Source organism: Anomaloglossus baeobatrachus, chromosome 10 (assembly GCF_048569485.1).
Source record: "Anomaloglossus baeobatrachus isolate aAnoBae1 chromosome 10, aAnoBae1.hap1, whole genome shotgun sequence".
NCBI classification, from domain to species: domain Eukaryota; kingdom Metazoa; phylum Chordata; class Amphibia; order Anura; family Aromobatidae; genus Anomaloglossus; species Anomaloglossus baeobatrachus.
Window position 1 is genome coordinate 52,309,192 of NC_134362.1, and position 17,940 is coordinate 52,327,131.

The window sequence follows — 17,940 nt, forward strand, 5'->3', positions numbered from 1 at the left end:
CTTTTTCAGCATCCTATAACCTGTATGTCCATATTAACAGTTTAAAAAGGTCAAAGTGATGACAGATTCCCTTTTTAAGTTCTATGGATGAGTTTTATTTGTAAAACAGAAGAGGCTAAGGCTACTTTCACACTTGCGTTGAACGGTATCCGTTGCATTGCGTTGTGTAACGGATGCAACGGATGTGTTGCATATAGTGACACAACGGATGCAACGGATGCTGCAAAACAACGCAATTCGTTTTGATTTTTTTTTTTTTTTTTTTCCCGGTTTTACCAGCGGCAGACTATAGTGAACGATCAGCTGATCGTTCCCTGCAGCCGGCCGCTGGGTGATCAGCTGATTGCTCCCTGCAGCCGGCCGCCGGGTGATCAGCTGATCGCTCCCTGCAGCCGGCCGCCGGGTGATCAGCTGATCGCTCCCTGCAGCCGGCCGCCGGGTGATCAGCTGATCGCTCCCTGCAGCCGGCCGCCGGGTGATCAGCTGATCGCTCCCTGCAGCCGGCTGCCGGGTGATCAGCTGATCGCTGTCACTTGCCGGCGCCCGGGCATGCCGGCGGGCGGGCGCTCAGCTGAGCGCTGTGACTTGCCGGCGGCCGGGCATGCTGGTGGCCGGTCATTCAGCTGAGCGCTGTCGCTTGCCGGCAGCCGGGCGCTCAGCTGAACGTTCGGCCACCGCGAGCCAAAATAAAGTTTGATTTAAAAAAAAAAAAAAAAAAAAAGAAGAGCATGCGCAGTGAAATCCAGAGGATTCCGCTGCTCAAAATAACGTTACATGCTGCGTTGCTCCCGCTGGGCGGAAGCAACGGATCGTCGCCCAGCGGAAGCAACGCAGCTCCTTTTGGTACAATCCGTCAACCATACAAGTCTATGGGAAACAGCGGAATCCGTTAACGGATTCCGCTGTTTCCCAAAAGGGCGGATTGTAACGGAAGGAAAATAACGCAAGTGTGAAAGTACCCTAATAGTGCATGGTCCATAGTGGTGGGGGAAAAAAATGTTTGTCTGAACAAACCCATTCAACCTGCATTGGTCCAATTTACACAGAAGGAAGATGCTAGTCCAAAATGAGGTCTTAATAGAAAAGCATTCCCTCTCTTAATAACGCAATAAATATTATACTGTCTGCAGAATTGATGCATAATTTTGCTAATGAAATTTCTCATTGGAGGGAGGGGGAGAAAATCAATATCAGAATTAGAGATGGGCGAATGGTGAAATATTTGGGTTTGGATCAGGCTATCCGAACACCTAGTACTATTCCAGTATTTGTAATGAACTTGACGTATGTCAATGGAGAATGAGCATTTTTCTTGAAGACTTCCCAGAAAAATGCTTGGGTTCCCCAGTGACTTGCATTAGATTGGTTATTAGTGACGAATACTGGAATAGTTACTAGGTATTCTGATAGCATAATCTGAACATTTCACTGTTCGCCCATGTCTAACCATAAGCACATGTAAAGTTTTTTTGCAAACCAAAACAGCTTTCTGTTCCTGCCCATGGTGTCATTATGTGCCAATTGACTTTTTTTTTTTCTTTGCAGTATGCTTTCATTTCACTAACACATTTACAAATACCTTTTTTTTGTTTGTATGACCGAAGCATAGATTTAGATGTATACACTGAAGTCTAGTTAAATCCCACACAACTACTCAAAGCCAAGTATTTGGCCTGTTTAACCCACTGGAATGGTACTTTACTTTTTTTTCCCAGCACTGGCGTGGTGCTAAGTCCTGTGTAGAGTTGAGCGAGTACCTAACAATTCGTAATCGCGATACTCGTAACGAGTACTGTCTAATATTCGGAATGAATACACGAGTAGCGTGTGCAATGCAAGTCAATGGGGAAAACTCTCTCAAAGTAATGAGCAACCAGAATGCTGTATTATTCGTGCGAATAGTGCGGCATTCGGGTTACTCATTACTTTGCGAGTATTTCCCCATTGACTTGCATTGCACACGCTACTCGTAACAAATACGCGAGTATTAGACTGTACTCGTTACGAGTATAGAGAGTACGAATAGTTAGCTACTCACTCAACTCTAGTCCTGTGCTCCATTTCTGGTCCTACGGTGCCATCTCGTGACTGCAACTTCTGACTTGTATTGGGAGTTAGTGACATAACTTCTGGCCAGTCTGAGAGCAAGAATGAGGCTCTCATAGACTTGTATTGAGTTGTGACCTCCAGAAACACTGGAGCAGCTGGCAGTCCACTAACTGGGCATTGGTGATGACAACTGAGGAGGAGTATAAAACTAAGTGCATGTAACTTAGATTTAAAGCACCACTGGGGAAAAAAAAAAAAAAAGAAAAGCACTGGAGTCCCGTGACATGTCTCATACTCCCCTACCACCATCTTCTGTTATTTTTGCTGCACCTGTCGGGCTGAATCTGGGATCTGCAGGCTGCTCCAGTGTTTTCTGGAGGTCACAACTGAATACAACGCTATGAGAGCATTGTTCTGGCTCTCTGATGTATTGAGCGCTTGTGACATAACGTCTGACTTCCGGCCAGTCAGAAGTTAGTCAAAAGATGGCGCCACAAGTCTAGAGAAATGCTGAAAAAGCATGACAATGAAGAGAGGGTATTATGGGGGTAGGGGACTTGGTATTAGGGTAGGATTCCACTGGCGAGAGACTCGAGCGTATCTCGCATCGCACGGCCTGCCTCTCTCCCGACAGGAGTGGGTTAGCTGCATCTATTTCTATGCAGATGAGACGCTCCCGTCGGGAAAGAGGCAGGCCGTGCCAGGAGATGTGATGCGAAATACGCTCGAGTCTCTTGCCAGTGGAATCCTACCCTTAAAGCACCACTCCAGCCTTTTTTTTTGTCAGCGCTGGAGTGGCGCTTTAAGGCTATGTGCGCACTTACCGGATTTTGCCGCGGATTTTTTGCGGTTTTGCTGCATGTTTCGCTGCAGAAAATGTTCATAACATCTCTGCAGTGAATCACCAGCAAAACCTATGGGCAAAAAAAATCCTAGACGGAATTTGACAGCTGCATGTTTTGCTGCGGGATTCCCGCAGCAAAAACAATTGCATGTCAATTCTTTTCCGCACGTCGCTGCGGGATTTCACTCCATTGACTCCAATGTTAATCGTGAAATCCCGCAGGGAATAACGCAGGCAGCAAATTCTGTGCGGTTTACTGCGTTTTTGCTGCGTTATTCCCTGCGGTATTTCGCGGTTTACCTCCAGTAATGTACATCGCCTGTCTGCGGTTTTGCAGGGAAGTGATGTCATTACAGGAAGAGGAAGCGGAGGAGAGAGTAAACACAAACACAGATCACAGACACACAACACAGACACACAACACAGACACAGGACACATAGAAAGAAAACGGAAATATAGAAAACAAAGAACGTGGGCTCCGCTGTATATTTACCTTCCAGCCAAGGTAAGCACACAGCGGCGGCCCGGTATTCTCAGGCTGGGGAGGGAGAGGGGCAGGGTTAATGTCCCCCGCCTCACTCCCACCTCCCGCAGCCGAGAATATCAGCCGCAGCTGCCCCGGGACTGTCGCATGCATTATGTGGCAGCACCGGCGTGTCCCCGGCTCTTCCTGCAGCCGTGTAGCAGTGGCAGCAGGGTAATACAAGGGGTTAATGGTGGTGGATCACCGCCATTAACTCCAGGCTTGATCATGGCAGCGTCTATGTGACAGCTGACATGATCAACCCGTAAGTAAAGTGAATAAAACACAGACACCGAAAAATCCTTTATTTTAAATAAAACAAACAAGCCTCGTTCACCATTTTATTAACCCCTCCCGCACCAAAGCTCCGGCGTAATCCACACCGCTCAGACGTAATCCACAGGTCCTGCGCTGCTTACATCCAGCCGCGACTGTCACAGACACAGTGCTGAATCAATGCAGCAGACAGCAGAGGTAATTACCGGTCATTTCCCACGGCCGGTAATGTGAACTCACTGCCGACCGTGGGAAATGCAGCGATCTGTCCTCTATCTATCCCTCTATCTATCTATCCCTCTATCTATCTACTATCTCAGAATTAAATGATTTTTTTTTTCCAATGTGCTTTATTGCATTGAATGCAATAAAGCACATCCCAACCAGCACGGCAAAACCGCGGCCAAACCGCATGCGGTTTTCGGGTGCGGTTTGCCGCGGTTTTTTACTGCAGGTGCGGTAATCTTTGAGAGCATGCGGAATTTTCAAGAAAATTCCATTTCCCAGTGCGCACATAGCCTAAAGGGCTAGCCTTGGCATATAATACCTAGTTGAAGCGTTCAGCAAGACTTGGTGGACTCTGTCGTGCTGCTCATCTCCAATAGGCAGAAATGATGCATGACAGAGCACGCTGTGATTCAGTCTGCATCATTATATTCAAGGCCCCATCAGCACATTTACCAACATCCACTTTTGTAAGGTTTAAGGTCCCACGAAGAGGTTGACACTGTATTTTTGCTGCACAAAAAGTGGATGAGACATAGAACTCTCATACCCACAGTGTGTTTTTTATTTTTTTAACTTGGTGTCAACTGACCTGGGGAGTACGTTTCGAATCTACGTCAATTTCTCTTGCAGGTACGCTGAGTTTTATTTGCCGGTTTCCCCCCCCCCCCCAAAGAATTGCATTAAGGTTGAGGACACTGGCATTATTGCATGTCAATCGCATGACACTCAGCTCCCGTTCTGCTGGAGTATAAGCCGAATGTCATGCAATTGACATGCCACTGTGCTGCGATCCTGTGATCACAGCACAGCTGCGGAGGACAGGGTGGGCGCTGCAGAGGAGAGGGAGGAAGTAATCTCTTCATCGTCTCCCGTCAGCTGATGCGTATATCGCACTGCACGCTAATGCGAAAGTAATGCGATATTTCTCTCTCATCCATAGACTTGAATGGGTGTGAGTGGAAACAAATTTGATTCCATCCCACAGCATGCTGTGATTGTTTTCTCGGTCCAATTAGGGCTGAGAAAAAAAAAATCGCTCATGGGAGCTGCCCCATAGAGTAACATGTCGCATTCCACTTGCTCAGTTTTTCCTCCCGTGTGTCTTTACCTTAAATCTGCATATAAAAACAATTGAAATGTGCAGAGGAAAAGCACATATACTCATGTGCATATTCTATTAAAGTTTTGACAAAGCCAAATACCAGGAGGTATCAAAATCAAAGATTTGTTTAAAACCGAGCACACCAAAAAGACAAAAAAAATAAAAAAAAATGGGATAAAGATGTGAAAAAAAAGCACTAAAAAAATGCAATCAAGAAAAACTCAAGTAGCCTAATTTACGTAATAGGTGCAGAAATGTTGCAAAAAATCTGCAAGATCAAAAACTCATTGTGGGAATGTAACCTAAGGCTGTGTGCCCACAATTTGGGTACAGAAGTGTTTTGGATTTAGCGTGTTTTTGCTGCATCCAAAATGCTGCATTGTACAGTACAAGCACAGTGTATGGGATTGATAGAAAACACATGCCCACTGTGCTTGTTTCCCGCAGCATAAACTGACCTGTGGTGCGACTTCCCAAGCCGCAGCATGTCAATTTATTGCTGCAGAGCCGCGAGTGTTCACCGCAAAGAGAATAGAGAGAGACTACAACGCCCCAAACCCTGATCGTGGGAACGGGCAGCTGCAGTCTCCTGGGGAGAAAATTTACGGCCCCGCTGGACGGCTGATGCAGATAGGGGCCACATACCCTAAGGGAACCACAATTCCTGGCCTGCTTATTGGTCTCCTTGCTCTGAACTAACCTCATATACACTTTAAAAGCTGTTAATTCATATCCAAAAACTTGTGGTCAGGCAGTGCGTTTTACTTAACCCCCCCCCAGTCCAGTAACATGAATATATCTTTATACTCCTCAACTAGCATAGAAATCCCATTAAAGATCGATTTGGTGTCTATTCTCTTACCTTTTCTCCATTCTTCTGGTCTTCTTAGGTCACAAAACTCAAAATTTCAATTAGCTGAAAATCCGCGTGGCTACAATAGATCAGCTTTATAAGCAGTGAGACCGCAGGTATTGTTCCTACAGTTTTCCTAACACTCACCAGTTTCTGAAACACGTGAACACATTTTCAATACACAGGTTCTTACAATAAAGAATTTAATTTGTTTAAATAAAGCTGTGGATTTTATTAGAAAGAGTGCATGAGCCATATTTTCTGTTGAAAAGATACGTACAATAGCATCGCATTGACGAAACTCGGCACACCTGCACGTCCGGTCATTGGGTGACATCACAGATGTGCCTTTGTGCAGCAGAATACCGGTAAGTTACTGTTTCGCCGGCATAGGAGCTTCATCAGGTCACCAAGTGGTTTTGCACTCATATCTTACCGCATGTGTTCTGGATATTGACGTCTTCGAGCTGCTCGAAGCTGAAGGATTTTTCAGCCGTAGAAAACTGAACATAAATAATAATCCACAAGCTAATAACGCACTGGCCCGACAGTTCATAAGTGTCCTTTATCAGGGTGATATGCACCAACACTTGTTTTTAAATTGTACAGAAAAGTCTATAGCAGACAGTGATAAACAATTGCCCACCACAAAAAAAATGTATATTGCGCAGTATCAATTTTTTCTTTTTAGGTGGTGTCCAATGGCCAACATCAGAGTATTGCTTTATAGTGGTGGTACATGTCCGGATATTGTGATATAAACAGACCCTAAAGTACATCTTGCTTTACAAGGCAGCGGTCCTTGGCTATCGATGGGCCAGCTCACCCTCTCTGTACTGTAAACAGGACTTAAAGGGGTTTTCCATGATCAACTGTCGTGGTCTGAAATGCTTGTATACATCTAAAGCCGGTTTAAGACGTCTGTATATAGATCGCAGTGCCTAGAATGAGGCTATAAATTTGGGTCAGGAAGCTTGCGGTCAATCAGGATATTATGCCCCCCCCCCTCCTCGATCCAGTTTACTAAATTGTCACAACTACAATGCACAACACCATTGTGATCAATCACTGCAGCAGTGGTGATGTGCAATCATTGAGTTTAGGGGATCTGCCAAGGTAAACATCACAGAGGTGAGGGCAGGATCGACTGCAGCGGTAATGTGCAATCATTGAGTTGAGGGGGATCTTCCGAGATAGATGGCACAGAGTTGAGCTCGGGATCGGCCTCAGCAGTGATGTACAATCATTGAGTTCAGAAGATCTACCAAGGCAGATGGCACAGAGCTGAGCGCAGGATTGGCTGCAGCGGTGACAAAATTGAGTTCAGGGAATATGCCAAGATAGACGGCACAGAGCTAAGCAGAGGATTGGCTGCAGTGGTAATGTGCAATCATTGAGATCAGGGGATCTGCAGAGATGGATATCACAGAGCTGAGTGCAGGATCAGCTGCAGCGGTGACATGCAATCATTGAGTTAAGGGGATGTACCAAGGTAGACGGCACAGAGCTGAGCTCGGGGGTCGGCTGCAGCGGTGATGTGCAATCATCATGTAAGGGGATCTGCCAACATAGATGGCACAGTGCTGAGCTCAGCTGCAGTGATTGGTGATGTGCAATCAGTGACCTCAGGGGGTCCGCCAAGGTAGATGGAACAACGCCGAGATAAGGATCGGCTGCAGCGGTGATGTATATTGTATTTGAGACATCACCACTGCAGTTAAAAAACTAAAATCAGAAGTGGAGGTCGAGCACTGGACCCAAAGAATCTAGTAGGGTTTTTTTTTAGACATATACAAGCTTTTGTGGACATGAAAGCTGATTGTGGAAATCATAAGCTGTTGGCCGAACTATCTCCCCCAACACCCGCCATAAACAGGAACACTCGGTTAAGCGTTCCAGTGCTCTGTATAAGAAGCATCTCACCGCTGAACAAATAAATGAGCGATTGAATTCTAACCATCTGATCCTTATCTTGCACAATATCATCTGTCTGGGGAAAGGCAGGAGGTCCACGTCCAATATACCGGCCAATACTAATGTGTATGGGGCGTTTATGGTTTTGTTTTTTTTTTTATAAGAAAAGCACATGTGTGAAGTGACATCATCTGAGAAGGGAAAGTGGGTCGCAACTCACAGGGCAAAGACAAACGTCTGACAATCTGATCTTTTAACCTTTAGATATACTGCAAATATAATTTTACGGGCCTAGAAAATGCCTAAAAAAATGCAAAAGAAAAAATATTATTCCATTGGAGATCTGCAGCTTTATTCCTGAATAGTGCTGGGACGCAGTGTATTTAACAGCAGAAATTGTGTCAAAATTATCACAATGTGAAATGAGAACCAGCTCCTAAATGTCCAAATCATGAATTGCTCAATTATAGAATAAAAGAGGGAAAAAAAAAAAAAGCAATAAACTTGGAATTGTGCATGTGTGAATAGATATTGTACTTGGATCATTATTAACAAGCGGAAACATATAAGCAATCAATAGACGTATTACAGCTTAATAATAAATAGTGAATGGAGCATTGTATAAAACATGGAGACTCCAAGGACTGCGGAGGACAAAGTATGGGGGTGGAGCAGGGGGAAAATATCCCCAAGTAGGATAGAAAATTGCTAAAACAGTTATTTATAGTGAAATTATTTCTCTGCATAGTTTTTACATTTTTGATTTGATGTGTAAAATACAGCAATGAGTTAGAAATAAGAATTAAACAGGTTTACATGTAAATAAAGCTTTACCATTGTACGACAAAAGTTCCACAAATTGGAAATATACATTGGGGGACATTTATTTATAATTCCACAGTGAGAGCATGTGTGGTGCATGGTAAAAACATCGCCAGGTTGGACTTTATCTACTTAGCACAATAATAATAAAAAATCTGATGTTTCAATGACCAACAACGTCTTGTAACATTTGTATGGATCAGAATAAGCGGCAAAGGCATCACAAGTTTGGAGTGAAATCATTCCAGAGACTCTAAGGACCAGGCCTATCTTCTGTTAACTACAAAATAAATATTATAATATATATTTTATTATTTTTTTTTTATTGTATGATTTTATTTAGCTGGCATTAGATGCATATTTTCATGTACGTGCATGTGGGAAGCGATTAGTGAGCACGGCACGCGTTTCAAGTCTTCATTCACTGAATATACCCAAGAACATTTCTATTCATTGCCAACCTTTCTAGATCGTGGAAATGAAGGAACAGAACTGTATAAAGTGTCAGAACTTAATTATACAATGATTAAGCTTTATTTATAGAAAACCAAATAATTATTTAACAATAAAGTGGGAAAAAATAAAAATTATATTGGCGGTTCAACATGTCTGAGAAATTACAGATGTCCGCTCTACTGACATGTCTATTTTAGCACAGCAAACAGAAGTATTTACTAAAACAGACATGGAGAGGTTGTAGATCTTCTTTGAATGGGATCTGTCAGCAGGTTTTTGGTATGTAATCTGAGAACAACATGATTTAGGGGCGGATACTTTAAATACAGCAGTGTCACTTATTGGACTGTGTTTTCGTTTGGATAAAGAAGGGAATTTTGTTTACTTACCGTAAATTCCTTTTCTTCTAGCTCCTATTGGGAGACCCAGACAATCAGTGTTTTATCAGCAGGAGATTATCACTATAGGACTAGATGTCTCGTGCCTCCTGGTTACACACATCCTCACCAATGATTACCAGCAATGTCAATATACAGTGTACACAGAAAGCTGTCAATCAGTGGGGTGGACCAACTCTGCTAGATCTGCAGCAGAAAAAAACAGTGATTGTACCACCCAGTAAACTGATACATTGCTGGAATCAGGGTCTCGGTCCCTACATCACACGGCTGTCAGATTACATAGCAAAGACCTGCTGACAGACTCCCTTTAAAAGGAAAACAGTCAGACCAATAGTAATATGACCAATGCAGATAGCTTGATGGAAATTGTGTTGGCGGATTCAATTTAAGGCCATATTCACACATCTATGTTTAAAGCGGAGCATTTATTTACCCTGTCATGCACATCACAGTTTAACCTATTGAAATGTCTGAATTTGATCCATGAATTGGGTCAAACTCGTACATGGCTTAAACTTTTTTTTTTGCTGATCACAAAAAAAAAGAAACTATGTGTGGAAATCACCATGGGCTAAAAAATGTCCGTGTTGTATCAGTTTTAAAAATAAAAATTGCACAGGTACGCAAAATAGATGTGTGAATGAGGTCCAAGACTGCTCGAAGGCTGGAATACCGTACTATTGCATTATAGCGTCCTAATGATAGCAGCTGCATGCATAGTATTACTGAGTGGGAAATGGATGTCCAGTGTATGGGCATCATTTCCCATGGGATCAATAAAGTGTATTGTATCGTATCGTATGCTCTGTAGTGCAGTTCACATGTTACAATCGTATTAAAAGGGAATCTGCCACCTAATCTGAAAGCAGCATAACGTAGGGGCAGAGATCTTGATTCCAGCAATGTGTCACTTACTGAGCTGCATAGTGTAGTTTTCATAAAAATCACTGTTTAATCAGCAGCAGATCATCATTACAGGACTACTTGGCATGCTGCAGGTAGTCCAGAACATTCATGAGCTCTGTATAACTGCTAAATCTGCAGCAGAGAAAACATTGACTTTATCAAAATTACCGTAAACAGCTCAGTAAGTGACACATCGCTGGAATCAGGGTCTCTGTCTCTATATTATGCTGCTCTCAGATGGGGGAGCAAAAACCTGGTGGCAGATTCCCTTTAAGGATTCTAATATACAGCATGAGAACAGTTATTGGGGGTCACTGTTCTTCTCAATTTAAGGTTATGTCAAACATTTTTTTTTTTTAGAGAGAAAAAAAAAATACACCCAATTTTGACCCCGAAGCCAGAAGTGGATTCAGCAGATAGGATCTTTTTGGATCTACTTCTAGCTAAGAAGGGTCAAAAAAAATAAAAAATAGAATTAGTCTTACCGGTAATTCGGTTTCTAGGAACCCTCCACGACAGCACCAGAGAAGGTTTACTCTCCTGTGGTGCTGTCATGGAGGGTAACCGGAAAAAAACCCACATTAAATTTTCAGTGGCGTTTTTCCAAAAGCAAACAAATCCCCCTTTCCCATGAAGCCGTCCCCTGCAGCGCCTTTTCTGTTATTATTTAGCTGTGATAGGTCTATTGTTGCACGAATATCCTTTTTGTATTGCTGGAAGCCTTCATGTGATGTCAGAAAGTGAATGACGAGGTTTGGGTTTAATGAAAGAATAAGAAAAGTCTTAGTCACAGAACTTTTTTTTTTTCTTTTTTCCAAACAGCAATGAAATCATTCACACAAAGAAAAAAAAACAAACAAAAAAAATTGCAAATTTGATAAGTAATCACCACCTGTCGGCCGAAGGTAACCACTGCACCCCTGAGCTGCAGCCGGGAGCCACGCACAGATCTGAGATTGATATATACAACAGAAGAAAAAAAAAATAATCCCGCAACTGCTGCTGAGGGGGTGTGAGAAAGTCCGATATGACGCACTGGTTGATCCGCTGACACACGACAGCCTCCATTCACTCCAATACAATAACTATTTCACCGATACTTTCCTGGATTTAGATCTCGCTGTAGATCGATATTTACATTGAGCTCTGCAGTCATGATCTGCTATTGCCACCGTTCAGACAAGCATTGGAAAGGGAGCATGGTGTGTACTGTGATGTACTGCCGATGGGAGGTGCTGGGAACACTGGACATGGAGGAGCAAGTCAGAGAGGGCGCGGCCCATGCCTTTTATATAGGGAACATGTATTCAAATTCGACTTGGATAACTGCTCTTTTTCTTTTTTTAAAGAGGACCAACCACCAGGATTTTCCTATATAGTTTCTGAAATACAGGCAAGTAAAGTTTGTGAATTGCACAGGTATTTGATTGATAGGTGCAACGGAATATCTAATAGGTGGGTTTGGTTTTGTTAGTTATTCCCGCCACTGTCTGCTGCCTGTCCTTCATCCCCCTGTCTCTGTTATTACAGGGGGGGGGGGGGGACAGAGAGGGGAGGGGAATTAAGAAATGACAGGGAGAGGAGGAAGAAAGGACGGGGAGGGGAATTAAGAAAGGATAGGGAGGGGAATTAAGAAAGGACAGGGAGGGGAATTAAGAAAGGATAGGGAGGGGAGGAAGAAAAGGACAGGGAGGGGAATTAAGAAAGGACGGGGAGGGGAATTAAGAAAGGACGGGGAGGGGAATTAAGAAAGGACGGGGAGGGGAATTAAGAAAGGACGGGGAGGGGAATTAAGAAAGGACGGGGAGGGGAATTAAGAAAGGACGGGGAGGGGAATTAAGAAAGGACGGGGAGGGGAATTAAGAAAGGACGGGGAGGGGAATTAAGAAAGGACGGGGAGGGGAATTAAGAAAGGACGGGGAGGGGAATTAAGAAAAGACAGGGAGGGGAGGAAGAAAGGACAGTGAGGGGAGGAAAGACAGAGGCAGGAATAACTAGTAAAACCTGACCCACCTATTAGATATTCCGTTGCACCTATCAATCAACAGTGCATTTCACACACTTTACTTGCCTGTATTTCAGAATGTATACATCCGATCTCACAACTAAAGGTCTGTATAGAATCAGCATGATAGCGCCAGTATAGCACTGGCTTTAGTTTATATAGGAAAATCCTGGTGGTTGGTCCTCTTTAAGTAAATAATACATAAAAGGGAAAGGAGAAGACGTGTTAAACTAGACAGAAATTTACTACCTACATTTGGGTTAGACCTGCCGTCTGAATGATGTACCACAGAGTAAGGCTGTACCCACCATTGTGCCGCACTGATTAGCCAGCTTATACCGAGTGAAACTGCAATGTTTTGCCATTTTTAGTGATGGACAAAAAAAACAAAAACAAACAAAAGAATAAACAAAAACAAAAAAAACTGGTTGCCCACTAATTTTCCTCCTAGCAAACCTAGTTTCCCACACAAGCTTCCTCCATGCTGGGCGTCTCCAGTACCTGTGTTGTATAGCCACCCCTGAGCTTCTAGTTCAGTGTCTTAGACATGATTTTTTTTTCTTTTTTTTATAACAAATTCTGTACAAAGGAACTGTCTGTGAAATAAAGGGAAGGAACAGATATTTACCCCGTCAATCCTGCTGTGGTTCCTTTCTTAAAACTGTACTAAATACAGCTGGGAGGGGGCAACCATTCTAGCTCGCTTTCTACAAGACTTATTCTTCTTAGCAGTCTATTAGATAATCTGAGTCCCAAACCCAATCTTAAAAAAAAAAAAATAAAATAAAAAAAAAAAATTATAAATCTATTTCAAATAAAATAACCCTCAAAACCTACAATGAAAGGAGCAGTAGTTTATCCCAGGGCACCCTGCCCGCCTCCATTTATATCGCTGCGGAGCCCCTTTTCCGGGACATTCCAGCACAGAGAGCCACAATGGAAATCCCGGCATCCTCTTGCTTTAGAAGAGCTGGTCGGGCTGTGGGAGGGCGCCTGCTAAGTGTCTCATTTTGTGTCTCTATCCCTTACAGAGGAGAAAGCCCTGTTAAAGTTTGAGTTCGTTGGCAATTTTGGAGGCAATGTTCTTAAATGCCATGGAGGTGCCGGAAATTCTCTTGAAGCGCACGCCGTTGAGGGATAGCCGTGGAAGCTTGCACACCTCCATCTCCCACTGGACGTAGCTGTCATGGCCCGGGGAGCCGTGGACACAAAGCAGCATGTACTTCTCTTGTGACTCGTGTTGGCAGTTATTGGCATCCAGCACTTTGCGGATTTCGCTCATCATCTCGTTGGGCTCCATCGAGCTGGTGGTTTTCATGCTCCACGTGAAGCGCAAAGAGCGTGGCTTGGAGTCTCTCAGGTCATCTTTCTCTTTTTCTGCAACAGTCAGCTGAGGCCTGGAGACGTAAGCGAGATACAACCACAATTAAGGTCACATAAACGTCTTCTAAGATTATAGGGGCCATCCACTACCTTTACATTGGTGGCCATCAAATGTGTGATCAGCCGAGGTCTGAAACCCAGTAGAAAACAGAAGCGCAGATAGGGTCTTAGCAGATAAAATAAATGAGTAATGTATAACATTATACACTTACCAAATGAGGTTGTGAAGGGTCACAACCACCACAAATAGCATGAGATAATGGCGGCTGCCACAGCCCCACGTGCATAAGTCTTCAAAGCAGGAGGAGATAATGGGTTAACGCCGCGCAATCCGCCAGAAAAGGATGTAGAAATGTTGATTAATAACTTTTATTCCATAGGTCTACGCGTTTCGAGGTATGAAACCTCTTCCTCAGGACCAGAATATCAACAATGCATTGTTGATATTCTGGTTCTGAGGAAGAAGTTTCATACCTCGAAACGTGTAGACCCATGGAATAAGAGTGTTATTAATTAATCAACATTTCTACATCCTTTTCTGGCGGATTGCGCGGCGTTAACCCCTTCTCTCCTCCTGCTTTGAAGAGGTCTGAAATCCAGCACTCCCACCGACCAGCCGTTTTCAGTGCCGGCAGCCGGAAATGCTCCATTTCGGAGTTGCCCTGTCTTCTGATAGCGGTTACAGCTGGTTACTGAACATCTCCCTTCTATTCTAATCAATAGGAGGTGGATGTTCAGTAGCCGCTGCTGCTATCAGAAGATGTGGAGCACTTTCAGCTGCTGCCGCGAACAAGAACAGCTGATCGGCAAGGGTGCTCGGTGTTTTTCCTTGGCCGATCAGACATTGATGATAGGCCTTCAACGTAAAGTAGTGGACAACCTTTTAAATATTTCCCCACCAAACTGTTGTCAAAACGTCGTAAATTGATCAGTGAGCAACTTAGCCTATGTTCACACCTGCAGAAGGACACCATCTACCCCCATTAATTATCACGGGGTTTGCCATTCTAAAAATACAATTTCTGGATGATGTTTTGCTTATATTTCCATCTTTTTGCAACAGTTTCACTTTGAATATCAATTTTGTCTGTTTTAAGGATGAAACAGACAAACGAAAGTCCCAAATGCAAGTGTGAACTTGGCCTAAAATCACTTACATACAACGGTTTCTGGAGGCTCTAACAATTGTGATATCACTAAGGAAAAACACTTTTTTGTGCAATTTGTCTTCACCCGCTTTTGAAATGGAGAGAACCACGTGTTCCTTATCATTGTAGAAACATCCCCGCAATCACTTATCGGTCATTTATCTTTCCGTGTAAAGTGCGTTTCACACATCCGACATGCACAGTTCTCAATATCTGGCCCGGTTGAAGGTCTCCAAAAGTTTGGACACACCTTCTCATTCAAGGAGTTTTCTGTATTTTCATGACTCTGAAAATTGTAGATTCACATTGAAGGCATCAAAACTATGAATTAACACATGTGGAATGAAATACTTAACAAAAAAGTGTGAAACAACTGAAAATATGACTTATATTCTAGGTTCTTCAAAGTAGCCACCTTTTGCTTTGATGACTGCTTTGCACACTCTTGGCATTCTCTTGATGAGCTTCAAGAGGTAGTCACCGGAAATGGTTTTCACGTCACAGGTGTGCCCTGTCAGGTTTAATAAGTGGGATTTCTTGCCTTATAAATGGGGTTGGGATCATCAGTTGTGTTGTGCAGGAGTCTGGTGGATACACAGCTGATAGTCCTCCTGAATAGACTGTTAGAATTTGTATTATGGCAAGAAAAAAGCAGCTAAGTAAAGAAAAACGAGTGGCCATCATTACTTTAAGAAATGAAGGTCGGGGGGCGTGGCCTGGCCATGGAGGAGAGAAGACACGAGTAACTTCGCTCCCGTGCTGAGATCGGCCCCAGGTCCATAAAACCCCATAGTGCACAGCCAGATACACCCTCAATGTCGGCCAAACGGAGGGGAAACAAAGACAGACGTGCCTTGGACTTACCGACACCCTGCAGTCCCGGAATCACGCGATTCCTGAGAAGCGCGTCCGGCCTAGGGCAGCAGCGATTCAGCACTAAGATGGCGGCGGCAGCTTCCCCTGCAAACACCTCAGCGTGGAGAAGCAGAGTGGATGCAGAGCGGGACACCGGGGCTCAAAGCGCTGAATATGCAGCAGCGTTCCCACCACCCTCCGGATCAAAGCAGGAGATGGGGAGAAGAGAGACGCCTCAGACGGACCGGCACACAGATAACTCAGGCAAGATGGCGGCGGGGAAGCAGGGAGGAATGGAGCCACAAGATATGAAACAACCGAAGGTGGGGGGAGAGCGGCGATGTCCCAGTGGAGAGGAGGGGAACACAGGCAGGGGTTCTCAAGGCCCAACTGCAGTAGAGTCTGACATAGCCAATTTATCTCAGACAGATCCCAGGCATATATCCTCGGGCCTGCAGGGAAACACAGGAAGACAGGCATCAGGAGCTGTAGCTGTGACACACAGCTCAGATAAAGAGAGTCACTGTCACCCTCCTGAAAGTAATATCGACTGGAATATACAGCAGGAGAATAATAAGACCCTCTTGGCCCCAGATGCTAATATGGATGCCGCTACCCCCACTATGTCAAATGGACAAAATACAATAACATCTATGGTAGCTGTACCATCCTCCCCTGAAAGAGGACTGCTCCCTCATTTACTCAGGCCCACTGCTGCCAATGGGTTGACAGGAGAAACACCACAAAATGGTTCTCAACAAGATGACGGAGTATTGGAAGATTTAAAGGCACGGATACGGACCATCCCTACCAGGGAGGAGATGGAGAACTATATTACAAGAATGGAAGCCACATACAAGGCGGAATCATCCGCGATAAGAGGAGACATGCAAAAACTGACAGAAAGAGTGGAGAAATCTGAACACCTCACAGAAAAGGTTTCACAACAAATCACCACACAGGAACAGGCGCTAACTGAACAGGCTTCACAAATTGAATACCTGACAGATTTACTTGACGATTTAGAAAATAGAGGAAGGCGTAACAATATCAGAATAAGGGGTATCCCCGAAGCGGTGAGCCCACAGGATCTTGATGTAACACTGCGCCATCTGTTCAACTCAATATTAGATCTTCCTCCAGATGCTAAACTAGAATTGGACAGAGCTCACAGGGCGCTAGGCCCAAAACCAACACAAGGTGCTAACCCACGAGATGTCATATGCAAAATACATAAATATAAGAAAAAAGAAGATATTTTAACTAAAGCACGCCAGAAGGGCCAAATTATACTAAGGGGCACGCCTATTCTGCTCTTGCAAGACCTCTCTCGCCATACTCTACAAAAACGAAGAGTATTGAAACCCCTTCTTGATGTCTTAAAACATGAAAATCTTCTTTACTCGTGGGGATTCCCCTTCAAGCTACAGGTACGCCAAGCAGGTTCCCTACGGGTTCTCCGTGACCTAGCTGATATTCCGGAATTCTGTGCCGCTCTACAGATCCCTTTGATCCATATCCCTTCAGCGGACTGGCCTAGGGTACACAGAAGGGGGGAGAGTTTGCCTGCCCTGATGCCTTCGCTCCCACAACGACCTCGTGTCCAGAGAAACAGGGATGCCCCCCAAAGAGGAGGAATCAGAAGATCTAACACCTCATCTACACCTTAGAATTGACCTACACCTCCTGACACTCACTGAGCTTTCTCTGTGGAACTTTCCATACAGTAAGCCCCAATGGAGGGCCTTATTTTGGACGTCTTTTGCTTTTCACTTTTGTGGACAGTCTCCTGATCGATTACATTGAGCGACGATTTTCGATAGGATGGCGTTATCTATATGATTCCTACACTTACTTATGGCCTATGTAATATGCTATCGTAAAATGTTGCCATACTCGTATATGAGTATTACCAGAGCAGGCAGTTTGGCCTGATATTGCATATATCATATTTCACATTTCATATTTTATGGTTCATGTCTATGTCTTTGTTTTCACCTTTTCACCTTTGCTTACTTCATGGCTGTGGATGTTCCTGGGTGACCGGTCGTAGATCAAGGGTCACCGTATTAAGCATTTGGGCCTGGGGCTGGTTTGGCAGGGAACCAATCCCTAGTGGAAAGACAGTCCCCCCTATTGGGTCTCTACTCGCTGCAGGCAGGAGTAGAAATTAG

General features: G+C 44.2%; 1 protein-coding gene across 7 annotated transcripts in view; it reads right to left on the reverse strand.

The window, feature by feature from the left end:
- Window positions 1-11,852: 11,852 nt before the first annotated feature.
- The window catches only part of MARK2 (microtubule affinity regulating kinase 2), a 227,280-nt gene continuing 221,192 nt past the window's right edge, over window positions 11,853-17,940 (reverse strand). For all 7 annotated transcript variants that reach the window (XM_075326656.1, XM_075326661.1, XM_075326660.1 and 4 more), the window contains one exon: window positions 11,853-13,777. In XM_075326656.1, the coding sequence (XP_075182771.1) occupies window positions 13,426-13,777 (352 nt within the window). In that variant the 3' untranslated portion in view covers window positions 11,853-13,425. The remainder of the gene's footprint in view (window positions 13,778-17,940) is intronic.